The 12954-nt window shown below is 49.6% G+C and overlaps 1 protein-coding gene across 2 annotated transcripts in view; it reads left to right on the forward strand.

Annotated features, from left to right (window-relative positions):
• The window catches only part of Eif2ak4 (eukaryotic translation initiation factor 2 alpha kinase 4), a 57341-nt gene that overhangs the window by 21209 nt on the left and 23178 nt on the right, over positions 1–12954 (forward strand). For both annotated transcript variants that reach the window (XM_042687549.1, XM_042687550.1), the window contains exons 10-19: positions 769–875; positions 1705–1862; positions 3110–3504; positions 4553–4622; positions 6216–6299; positions 7621–7743; positions 8425–8529; positions 9467–9524; positions 10565–10644; positions 12204–12305. In XM_042687549.1, coding sequence (XP_042543483.1) covers positions 769–875; positions 1705–1862; positions 3110–3504; positions 4553–4622; positions 6216–6299; positions 7621–7743; positions 8425–8529; positions 9467–9524; positions 10565–10644; positions 12204–12305 — 1282 coding nt within the window. The remainder of the gene's footprint in view (positions 1–768; positions 876–1704; positions 1863–3109; positions 3505–4552; positions 4623–6215; positions 6300–7620; positions 7744–8424; positions 8530–9466; positions 9525–10564; positions 10645–12203; positions 12306–12954) is intronic.

Here is a 12954-nt window from a genome sequence, read left to right on the forward strand (position 1 = left end):
ACCTTGCTCCTGGACGCGTGGGGCACAGCGTGGCGGCCCTCGCTCCCCAGCCTGTGGGATCTGTTGGCTCACTCTGCTCACTGTGGCCTTGGCTCCCACGCTCCCCTGCACGCAGGTTCATGAGCGACGTCAGCTGTTCAGGGGACGGCCTGGAGTATTCCAGCAAGTACTGCTGCCGCGGTGGGCAGGGACCGCCACAGCGGGGTAGGGAATGCACAGCCTTTCAAACGGCAGCGCTTTCCCTCCCACTTTTGTCTGTGCGTGCCACTGCGGGGGCTTACACTCAGAGCCCATGTACTGTCCATTTGCTTTTTCTCTCCAGGCTGGCAGTGTACCTGTTGAGCCACACCTCCACTCCACTTCTGGCTTTTTCTGGCTAATTGGAGCTAAGCCTCCTGGGCTGTCCTGCTTGGGCTGGCTTTGAAGTGAAATCCTCAGATCTCAGCCTTAGCTGGCTTACACGTGTGAGCCATCAGTGCCTGGCTTCTGCCTTCCCACCACTGCTGTTTCCTAAGAGGTCTAGGGCAGGGCCTCCTACCCAGGAACAGCCTCAGGAGTGTGATTCCACCCCATGCTTCCCTGCGGCTAAGAGAGCCACCAGGTCCTAGGCAGCCACAGCCGGGGATCTGCAGTCCCTGAGAGTCACGTGCCTTTAACCCATTTCCAAGTGAGCCCATAGGTTCCGTGGCTCCTGGGAGGCTATTCCTACGAGTAGGCCCATGGGGAGCCGCCTTTCTCTTGCGTGTTGCTGAGTCCGCATTCCTCCAGGTGCGTCTGCCTGGATGACAAAGACAGATGGACACCTCAGCAGTTATTGAAACACAGCTTCATAAACCCTCAGCCAAAGATGCCTTTAGTGGAACAGAGCCCTGAAGGTGGGTGTCTCCATTTTTTTTCTTTTCTTTCTCTTCCTCTCTCGGTTTCTTTGCACTGGGCTCTCATTGTGAATCTTGATGCTCCTGCCTCTACCTCCCGAGTGCTGGGATTCCAGGCATGCACCGCTATGCCAGGCTGCCTGTTCTTTCTCTGCTTTGCTTTGCTTTGGTGGTACTGGAGCCTGAGCTCAGGTACTGTATCATATGAGCATGCCTCCAGCCCCTATCATTTGACATAACGTTTTTGAAAGTATATATAAACCTGACGTTGGAGGAGGATACATGGAGTATTTATTTCATCTATTTTAGGCCAAGCGCCACATAAATCTGTTCAGTTATGAAATGTTTATGCCACCCTGATGTTCCAGTATTTTCTGATCGAGTGGATATCCAGTGGAGTGACCTCAGTGACATGTAGTTCCTTCCTGCGTCAGTCACCTTATGACCCAGTGGCCTGGTTTCCCTGCCAGTAGATCAAGGAACCTCTGTCGGGCTGGGATGGCGCCAGAGCCCTGCTTTGGGTTCTGGCTCTCTGGTTCAGTCACTCCCTCAGCCCCAGGGATCCAGGCTGATGATATAGTTCTTCCTCCTTTAAGGAGGGCAGGGTGGGCAGCAGACTTGTTAAAGGCCCTTCAGGGAGGATGTGCTCCTTCAGACCGCTGGCTAGGGCCCAGGGCGTGCCTCGTGGCAGAGTTGGCTCGCTCTTCTTTCTGTTTGAAAGCAGGGCTCTTGCTCTGTGGCCCTTTCTCTTCTGCCTCCTGAGTATTGGAGCAGCAGGCGTGACCCCCACACCCTGCTTTCCCCATGTTCCCCATGCCTCTTCCTTCAGATTCCGGGGGACAAGACTATGTGGAGACTGTTATCCCCAGCAGCCGGCTGCCTAGCGCCTCGTTCTTCAGTGAGACTCAGCGGCAGTTTTCGCGCTACTTCATTGAATTTGAGGAACTGCAGCTTCTCGGCAAAGGTGCTTTCGGAGCGGTCATCAAGGTGTGACAGAGTTATCCCCAGTCCTTTCCGTTTCACTGGCACAGACTTAGGGGCTGGCTTCTGCGCTGAGGTAGGAAAGAATGAAGAACATCTTCATGGGCTTCGTTCAGGAAGAAGTTCTTTTTCCCATTTGCTGTAGAAAAGAGGCTTCCAAGGCCAGAATGGAGGTGGAGTCACCCTGGCACGTGGCCCCAGATGGCTTGATGCCTTTAATTCCCAGCTCTTCTGGAAATGGGAAACTAACAGTGTGGGTTTGTTGTTGTTTTTCAGTCGTGGGACTTGAACTCTTGGTCTGGGTGCTGTCCCTGAGCTCTTTTGCTCAATGCTAGTACTCTATTACTTGAGCCACAGCATCACTTTCAGTTTTCTGGTGGTTAATTGGAGACAAGAGTCTCACAGACTTTCCTGCCTGGGCTGGCTTTGAACTATAATCCTCAGATCTCAGCCCCCTGAGTAGCTAGGATTACAGGCGTGAGCCACGGGTACTCGGCTTAGCGATGTGTTTTTAAGGTATGCTGTTGTTCTGTCCTCCAGTCTCCATTATCTGTCCTGCTTTTATATAATTGTACTATTCCTAAACACTGTTGAATATTGTAAAGGACATAGCACTTGCAGGGCCATGAATTTAATCCTCAGTGTGTGTGCGTGTACATGCACACACGTGTCATCTTTCATCTTACACCTGTGGTCATGTTTCTGTCTAGGATTCTGAGAACACTATGAGGAAACATCACTCTTCCTGTAGAGGGCCTCTATACCTTGTAGTAAATGGGGCTTGCAACATTGCAAGCGCTTCACCCTTAGTAGACAGTGAGTAGGAGGTATTTGTCAGTGAAATTAATGTTTAGGAGAGTGGTGAAGGCAGCATTCGGAGGGCTGGGGCAGAAAGATTTGCAGAAAGACTTGTTTTTTTAAAAAGTTCGGTGTGGTGATACACACTGTAATCATGGCACTTTAGAGGCTGAGGCAGGAGGATGGAAAGTTTGAGGTCAGCCTGGGCTACAAAGTGAAGCCCTATATTTAAACAAGGGAGGCTGGAGGGACTGAGGTTGTTTTCCCCTGGATTCCTTAGCAGGCTCTGTGCCTGTGGATAGCAGTGAGCTGTGTCCTCAGCTTGCAGTGGAGGCTTTCTTCTGCAAGGGTGTGTGTTTGGGAGCTCATCCAAGTTCCCCCGGGGTAGCGGTGGGGCCAGTGTGCTGGGGTCTGAGCTTCCAGCCTTATCAGGGCCTTTGCTCCTGCCCGGGTAGGTGCAGAACAAGCTGGACGGCTGCTGCTACGCTGTGAAGCGCATCGCCATCAACCCGGCCAGCAGGCACTTCCGCAGGATCAAGGGTGAGGTGACACTGCTGTCGCGCCTGCACCATGAGAACATCGTGCGCTACTACAACGCCTGGATCGAGCGGCACGAGCGGCCCCCCGATGCGAGGCCCCCAGCCCGGAGCCAGGCCGCGGATGGGGGAGCGGAGCATGGGGCCCCCGCGGGCAAGACCTCACCCGAGGGCAGCGTGGAGGCTGCCGCCCCGCCACCCATCAGCAGCTCTGTGGAGTGGAGCACCTCGGAGCGCTCCCCGGCCGGCCCCGGCTCCAGCAGCGACGAGGAGGAGGAGGACGAGCATGACGGGGTCTTCTCGCAGTCCTTCCTGTAAGGGATGGGTGCCGGGCGGGACCCCCACAAACCCACTGTACCTCCCCACAGCCTTGACCCTGTTAGGCCCATGGTTAGCAAAGTACCAAATGCCACCCACAGGAGTTTGTCCCCACTGATCTCCAGCAGCTGCCTGGTGAGTGGCTCATGCCTGTAATCCTAGCTGCTCTGGATACTGAGACTGTGAGGACCAAGGTTCTAGGCCAACCTAGAACCAGCAAAGTCCATGAGACACCATCTCAGCCAGTGAAAAGGTCAGCCGACTGGCACCAGCCTGTCCTCCCAGCTACCTAGGAAGCATAAACAAGAGGATCAGGGTCTGTGTGGGCCTGGGCATAAACATGAGGTCCTGTTCACAAAATAAGCAGGGCAAAAAGGGGCTGGGAGCATGCTTCAAGTGGTAGAGCACCTGACTAGCAAGCTCAAGGCCCTGGGTTCAAACCCCAGTACCACCAGGAAAAAATAAATACATCTCCTAACATCCAAGCCCAAGGGGAAGGAAAAAGTGGAAAGTCAAGAACAGAAACTACTTTCAGTATTTCATCATGGTTAACTAACTTAAGAGAATATCTTGTAGGACACATGGGCCATTCAGGAGCTAGTTTTAGGTCTGGATAGAATGCTCCCTGCAGGCCCATGGAACCCGGAGTTACCAGAATCTACTCTGGTCTTCTTTGTATCCAGGGCTGCAAGTTGGTTTTTAGTTAGTTTAGCTATTAATGATTGTAGGCCACAGCACAGCGTCAAGGTGTGGTTTCTTCAGGCATTTCCCTGTTTCTCCCTTTTTTGGGGGGCGGTTGTGGGGCTTGAACTTTGGGCCTGGATGCTGTCCCTCAGCTTTTCAGCTCAAGGCTAGTTATCTACCTCTTGAGCCACAGTGCCACTTCTAGTCTTCTGATGGTTTATTGGAGATAAGAGTCTCACAGACTTTCCTACCCTTGCTGTCTTTGAATTATGATCCTCAGATCTCAGCCTCCTGAGTAGCTAGGATTACAGGCGTAATTACAGGATTACACTGCCGGACTTAATGTTTGTCTCTTTTAAGACCCGCTTCAGATTCTGAAAGTGACATCATCTTTGACAACGAAGATGAGAACAGCAAAAGTCAGCATGAGGTAAACATGCAATGCATTGAACTTGTCTCAGGAGTCTGTGTTCACAGTTTCTTCACATAGCTTCAGCAAGCTTGAAAGATCACAGGCCTGGGGCCCACTCAGTCCTGCTTGTTCCTCTGCCCAGGCCGCAGCGCCCCCTGCTGGGTGTGGAGGTCCCATGTAGGGGGGAATGCTGGGGGACAGCTGGTGTTTAGTGAATGCTCAGTGAGCAGGCCTTGCTTGTGATGACTTTATTATGGGAAGAAGAGAAAAATTATCAGCAGTTATTGGGCACATCCATTGTAGATAAAGAACCACTTGTGTGTGGACTCTGCTAGACAAGCATGTAAATTGATATGAAGGAGGTTGGAATGCATTCGTGTGGTTTTTTAAAGTACTTTATATTAAAATCACTTGCTAATTAAAGTCACCTTATACTCCTCTCAGTTTAAAATTTTAAATTGTAAGTTTAGCCAGGATAATGCCATTAAATAGTTCTCACCGCTGGTAAGGCAGAGGTGGTGCATGGCCCTGGACTCAGGACACGCTTCATTCCCATGTCCTGAGCAGCACCCCCAGCACCCTAACGGAGGGAGGAAGCCTCCACACATTCATCCCCTTCAGCAGATTCTCTGGAGAGGACATAAGTGGCTCGAGAATAGAAGCCGCTTGTCTCCAGAGCCAGGCTTTAATTTTCTTTCATAAGGAAAAATATGCAAAAATCGTTCCTCATAAAAACTAGAAATCAGTCAGGTACTAACTGATGCTATTTACATATTTAGGGATGAGAGTATTCAAATACATCTGTCAGAACAAAAAGAATTTTTTTTTTCTCAAAAGATGCCAGTTATTAGAGAGAAAATTAGCCTTAGGGAACAAGCCAATAAAGAACATGGAGAAGGGCTGGGAAGGTGGCTCAGTGGTAGAGTGCTTGCCTCTCATGCATGAAGCCCTGGGTTCAATTCCTCAGCACCACATAAGCAACAAAAAAGAAAAAGAACATGGAAAAATGGAACAGGGAGCCAGGGCCATCCCAAGTTCGCAGGCCACACAAAATCATCAGTACAGGCAGAGGGCAGATGACAAAAGCATGCAAATCTGTCTCCTATGTGCCGAATGACTTCAGGGCCTCATATGGCCTGACACTTCCCACCCGGGAGAAGAACCTGGAGCTTACTGTTCAGTGCTGCAGCCCACGGGGCAGTGTGCTTTGGTAGTACACTCACTTAAACTGCTTCCATGGTGATCCACCCAAGGGAGGCGTCCGTCAGTACTGAAGCCTTCACTGTCAGCCTGGGTGCTTTCTGCCCTTCTTATCCCCCGAACATCAGTGGTAATAAAAAACTGACAGATAGCAGGTGGTGGCACAACTTCAATACCTACTTGTTTTCTGTTTTTCTACCACCTCATCTGGCAAACACCTCTAAGCTAAGTCTGCTTCGAGCAGACTTAAAATTGCTGTGAGCTACTAAAGAACCCCGGCTGCTTTCTGCTCCCTCACCTCCTCTAAGGCTCCAGGATGGCCATGGGGGTAGGCGCAGATTTGCAGGGGTGACCATGGTTTTGTTTCACTGAGGCTCCCACTTTGAGCCCCCTGTGTTCTTCTTGGCTTAGGATGAAGACGACCATGAAAAGAACAGTCACCATGGAAGTGAGCCGGCGGCGACCACGGAGGCCGTGCACTACCTGTACATCCAGGTGAGGTGAGGCGCAGCGCCCGCAGCTGCCAGCAGGCGCATCGCAGGGTGCTGTGACAAGACAGCAGACAGGGGCCTGGAGGCACTGGCCCACACTCAAAACAATCCGTGCCTTCCTGTGGCTATCAGAGAGTGTTGGAGGGCAGCTGCTGACTGGGCCGTGAAAGTTCCCCTCCTGATCCACCTGTCCTGCCTGTGTGAGCGAGGATGAGATTCTCCAGCCTTTTGTGCCTCCATTTCTCTACAAATTAAAGGATGGTAGCTCATCTCACACATGTCCAAGTCCCATCAGTGTTACACTGGGCATGCCCACAAACACCGCTGTGTCCCGTCAAGGAACTGGAATGGCTTTAGGCTTCACAGTTCATATAGGAACCTGCGACAGACAAGAGCCACAGGCAGACAGGTTCCAGTGAGGTGCTCCCAACCAGAACCTGGGTGTTGGCCTGTCTCCATGCCCAGCCAGCAGCCACAGACAGCGGGCTCTGCCAGCAGAGACAGCCGCAGACCTAAGGAGGTTTCCCGTACCCTGAGTGCGCAGGCCTGTGGTCAGTGTTAAGATTCTCTGCAGGAGGGCAGGGCTTTCCGTGTGAGATCCAGCACTCCATAGAAAAAGGATGCCTTAGACAGGGGCCTGATGCAGCGCTGCTCTCCCGGTGGTGGGGCTGGCTGGCGCCTTGCCCCTCAGGTGTCTTTGCAGCCCCACTTGCTCTGGTTACAAGGTGTCTGCCCATCAGCCCCTGGTACTGCACACCTCTGCCGGGTGCCAGGTGTCTGTCTGGGGTAAAGAATAAAGGGAATGGGATCAGAAGACTTTGGGAGGCCCTGACTTAGACACGCAGAAACAGAACAGAATCTGCCCCCAGGGACTGTGAGGATAAGAGGAAGAAGGCCGACCTTCCTCTGTTTTAAAACAATAAAACGTTTTGTCCTGAAAAAGTTCCACTCTGGCCCTGGGTATCCCCCAGACAAAGTTTCATCAGCCAGGGGCTCCCGCACTGCTCCCTGGTGCACCGAAGTGGGGGGTCCCGGCCCTCCTCCAGGGTTTTCACATCTGCAGTCACTGCTCCAGACTTGGAAAGGTCATTTGGCTTTCATGTACAGATAAAAAAGCGAATGATGTCATCAGGCTATTAGCCTAATTTTTGTTTTATTTTTGATTCTTTGAAGTACTCTTAGCTGGTGATATGCTTTCCTAGTATGCATAAGGCCCTGGGTTTGAGTCCCAGTACTACCAACACCCGTCAGAAATCAGATTTTTCCATAACTGCTTGAAATCCACGTTGTGAGTTTCAGTATGGGTCCTGTGTTCTTGTCTGTAGATGGAGTACTGTGAAAAGAGCACCTTGCGGGACACCATCGACCAGGGGTTGTACCGCGATACCAGCAGGCTCTGGAGGCTCTTCCGAGAGATTCTGGACGGATTGGCTTACATCCACGAGAAAGTAAACCTCTCAGCATCTCTTCACTAACAATTAACAATTTACATAAATGTGAGAAAGGAGAAAAAAAATAAGAGGACTGTGGGGATATTGCTATATTCTGGCTTGTAGCTGTAGAACAAAGTGTCAAAAGACAAGCAGCAATACCAAGCATCAGAGCTCAAAGAGCTCACTGACAGTGAAGACAGGGAGCAGCTCCATGGCCCTGTGGGACAATGAAACTCAGAGTGAATTGTGTACCAATGAAGTCTTACTGAAACAGAGCTGTGATTATATTCTTATGTGATGTTCCTGGTGGAATAGTCTCTAACTTCTGATTTGAGTAATTGTAGCAAAGAATGTTATTTTGAAGCCAGGAATTGCCAGTATGGTAGAAATACTGCTGGGGCTAGTGTTAGGGAGAAACATTTAAAAATGGTCATTAGCCAGTGGAAATATGTTCGTTTTTTTCCTTTGCTTCATTTTTCTCGAACCTCAGATGGAGAGGGACCTGGATGCTTGAGCATCCCCCGTTCAGGGAGGACCAGCCCTGGGTGGAACCAGGAGGTGGTCCCCGTCAAGTACAGTCAGGTGGTGTTGCCACGTCCAGGCATCTCGGAGTAGGTGGTGTGCAGGTGCCCGCTTGACTGGCCTTTCAGCCGCGTGAACTGTGGGAAGCCATGCTTGTTTCTTGTTCTCCAACAGGGCATGATTCACCGGGATCTGAAGCCTGTCAACATTTTTCTGGATTCCGATGACCACGTGAAGATCGGTGATTTTGGTTTGGCCACCGACCATCTAGCCTTTGCTGTGAGTATTTTAAAAATTGGGGCTGAGTGCTGGTGGCTCATGCCTGTAATCCTAGCTACTCAGGAGGCTGAGATCTGAGGATTACGGTTCCGAAGCCATCCTCAGGCAGAAATATCCCGTGAGACTTTTTTTTTTTTTTTTTTTTTTGTCGGTCGTGGGACTTGAACTCTGGGCCTGGGCACTGTCCCTCAGCTCTTCAGCTCAAGGCGAGCGCTCTACCACTTAAGCCACAGTGCCACTTCCGGTTTTCTGGTGGTTTATTGGAGATAGGAGTCTCACGGTCTCTCCTGCCCCGGCTGGCTTTGAACCGCGATCCTCAGATCAGCCTCCTGAGTAGCTAGGATTACAGGCGTGAGCCACCAGCACCCGGCTCCCATGAGACTCTTATCTCCAGGTAACCACCAAAATGCTGACAGTGGAACCTAGGCTCTAGTTAACTTATTCAAGGCTCACATGATATCAGGGGGAGAAGAGACATCCACTAGACAAGCCTTTCACTTTCCTATTGGTAATGCGCAAGTAGAATCTATTTACTTGAAAGAATGAGAATGTATGAAAAACAATGACAGGGGCTGGGAAGGTGGCTCAGTGGTAGAGTGTTGCCTTGCATGCATGAAGCCCTGGGTTTGATTCCTCAGCACCATATAAGCAAAAAGAAAAAAGCCGGAAGTGGCGCTGTGGCTCAAGTGGTAGAGTGCTAGCCTTGAGCTGAAGAGCTGAGGGACAGCGCCCAGGCCCAGAGTTCAGGCCCCCCAAAGAACAAACAAACAAACAAACAATGGCAGCTGAGCGTAGTGGCTCATGACTCCTCAGTGCAATTATTGTAACTGTTCTGATTCCATGTAAGGTTTTTTTGTCTTCATTGAGGAATGAACAGGGTACTCCCATGGAATCTGGAAGTATCTGATGGTACTATTTCGCTTGTTGGTGTTTTCAGGCAGATGGCAAACAGGATGAGCAGGCTGGAGATCACTTGACAAAGTCAGACCCTTCAGGTAAATCAGAAGTGGGGATTTCCCTCATGTGTTTACAAACGAGCTGCAGGCTGAGCACTAGTGACTTACACCTGAAATACCAGATACTCAGGAGGCTGAGATCTGAGGATCATGATTCAAAGCCAGCCTGATCCAGAAAGCCTATGAGGCTCTTATCATTTCCAGTTAATTAACAAAAGCCAGAATGGAGCTGTGGCTCAAGTGGTAGAGTGCCAGTTTTGAGCAAAAAATCTCAAGTCTGAGTTCAAGTCCCAGTTACCAGCACCAAAAACAAAAAATCAAATAAATAAAGCAGATCACAAACTATGTTAGCCTAAAGCTAATTTGTTATTCATTAAATTAGTGTAATCATGGAAAGTTTTATTTATTTATTTATTTTTTTTTTTGGGTCCGGTCGTGGGGCCTGAACTCTGGGCCTGGGCACTGTCTCTCAGCTCTTCAGCTCAAGGCTAGCGCTCTACCACTTGAGCCACAGCGCCACTTCTGACTTTTTTCTTTTTGCTTATGTGGTGCTGAGGAATCGAACCCAGGGCCTCAGGCATGCAAGGCAAGCGCTCTACCACTGAGCCATCTTCCCAGCCCCTCATGGAAAGTTTTAATGATTTTTTTCACTGAATTAATTATTCTCAGTGGAATAAGTAGGCTTTGCTAAGCAGAGCTGTACTTTTTACCCCAAGTGCTCAACGTAGACTCTGCCCAGGGCCTGCTCGCTGTGGCAGGGATCTAGTACAAAGTGAGACAGTTGGTAGGGCAGCGTGGCCGGCCTGGACCCCTGCTCAACTTTTGGCTGCTCATGAGCATTGCAGACAGCCAACCAGTTGGGCCTCTCCCCTTATTTTCCTCTTTTATCTATTTACTTATATATTTATTTTGCTAGTACTAGGGATTGGATTCAAGCCTCCTGTTCATTAGACAAATGCTCTACCACTTGAGCCATGTCCCCACGCCTGGCTCTAAAGATCTCTCTGTATTTGTTTTCTTTTGAACTTGCCTTCTCCGTGGTCCTGCTAATGGCAAGCTCCCCTGTCTCCTCCACACAGGCCATCTGACTGGCATGGTGGGCACTGCTCTGTATGTGAGCCCCGAGGTCCAAGGGAGCACCAAGTCTGCGTACAACCAGGTATGGGGGCGGGCAGCGGGGGCAGCAAGAGGGAGGAACCAGAACACTCAGCTCACAGCAGTCAGGGCTCAATAACCAACCAAGACGATCAGGAGCATTCACCACGTGCTGCTCCGGGTGGGTGCGTGGCGCCCGAGGTCAGGCACTTAGCTGGCACTGCTACTGCCCAGAACTTGGGGTCCCCCATCCTGGGCCGGGTCCTGGAAGTGCAGGGGACAGAGTCTCATGGGTGAGACAGCTGAGTCCCAGCCCTCAGGAAGCTCAGTGGTAGATGAAATGGACAATAAAGAAGAAAAACATAAAAGAAAGAATTGTGTGTGATAAGGGCTTAGAGGGAAGGAGCTGTGTGCAGACTGACAGGGAAGGCCTTCCTTGACAGGGCATCGTCTAGATAAAAGGCAGAAAAGTGACAGACCATGACAACTTGGGGGCAGAGAGCTGGGCTTGGCGGCCCAGCTACGTGGTGGAAAGCACAGACTGGGAGGAAAAAGAAAAGCCAACAAGTCGGTATCTGGATTCACAATCCCAGATACTCAGACATTCGAAGTAGCAAGATCTTGGTCTGACACCAGCCTGGTAAAAAAGTGAAGCTAAATAAAAACCTAAAGCAAAATCCAAAAGGTTAGGTGATACGACAAAACTAACAGGACTTAAGAAACAAAGAACTCCCGCTCATCTGGTTGAACCACTACTAAATATCCTCATGCTGCTGATCACAAATATGGTATATAACATGTGAACACTGTTATATATTACAGACTGTGGTAGACAATTTGCTCCAGGGAAGTTAGAATGAACTTGTGACTTTGAAATTATGTAATCATTTAATCACAATCAAAAAAAAAAGAACCTCGGGGAAGGGAGGGAGGGAGGGGATGGGGGGAAAACAATGGAGGGGGTAACAATGTTCAAGAGGAAGTGTACTCATAACCTCACTCATGTAACTGTAACCCTCTGTATAGTAGCTTTACAATAAAAAAAAAAAAAAAACCTAAAGCAAAATGTGCTGGGGGAATTAGAGTGCTTCAAGTGGCAGAACACCTACCTAGAGAGTGGAAGGCCCTGAGTTCAAACCGTAGTACCACAAATAATAATAATAATAAAATTAAATAAATGGTGGCTGGTAGCTGCCCGTCAGGAGGAGACATGGAATGTCTTTGTGTGTACTTTTTATGTTATTTTATTTTTGTAATGTATTTATTTATTTTGGTACTGACGATGGGACCCGGGTCTCACCATGCTAGGCAAGCACAGACTGCAGTTGCAAAGACAGGTCTCAGCACGTCTTAGTGTTTTTCTCTTGCACCATTCTTTCCAGCCAGCAGTTACCAATGTGTGTCTATTTAGCTGAGCCGGTTACAACTAATTGTCAAGGAGGTGGTTGGGGGAAGTTGTGGCAGATACCTTTCTCGTCAGCTAAACAGTCGTCTTATCTATAATTTTTTTAGAACAAATGATGAGTTTTCCCGGCGTGGCTTGTCTTACACTTAGGCATGCTTCCTCTCTGTCCTTCCTGGGGAGTTGCCCTGTCTTGTCAAAGCTCTTTTCTTTTCCCTCAGAAAGTGGATCTCTTCAGCCTGGGGATCATCTTCTTTGAGATGTCCTACCACCCCATGGTGACGGCCTCCGAAAGGATCTTTGTTCTCAACCAGCTCCGAGATGTACGTACCATACGGTTTGCTTTCTAGTGACCTCCGCGTTCTCGTGAAGATCAGAACTAAAGCAAAAATGGCTGGGCATCTGGCTTAGGTTGCAGAGCCCCTGCCTAGCCAGCACCAGACCTTTGCGTTCAAACCTCAGAGTAAGAATCGTCCCAGATCCTTTCCCAAGCAGTTGCAGTGGAATGTGAGTAGCTGCATTTGCAGCATGGGAGAGGATAAGGAGGTTGCTTTTGCCAGTGGTGGCTGTGCTCTGAGATGATTCTATCCTTGACCACCTTCTTTCCTTAGCCTGCCATGTCTGTGTCTTCATTTCAAGACCACATAAGCTACCTAGGTAATCTTACAATGAGATCTTATTTGTCTTTGCCAGGAAAGTGAGAACTTTGGAAGATGGAGTGGTCTTTACCGTGATGTTCTCTATTACCTGGTGTTGATGTTTTACAGGGTTTTTTGTACTTTTTTCTTTTCTTTCTTTCTTTTTTTTTTTTGGTCCTGGGCCTGTGCGCTGTCCCTGAGCCTCTTGTGCTCAAGGCTATTACTACTTCAGTCACAGCACCATGTCCATTTTTTTCTGAGTAGTTTTTGGAGATGAGTCTCATGGACTTTCCTGCCTGCGCTGCCTTCAAACTGCCGTCCTCAGATCTCAGCT

This window comes from Dipodomys spectabilis, unplaced genomic scaffold (assembly GCF_019054845.1).
Source record: "Dipodomys spectabilis isolate Male_0828 unplaced genomic scaffold, ASM1905484v1 ptg000108l, whole genome shotgun sequence".
Taxonomy (NCBI): domain Eukaryota; kingdom Metazoa; phylum Chordata; class Mammalia; order Rodentia; family Heteromyidae; genus Dipodomys; species Dipodomys spectabilis.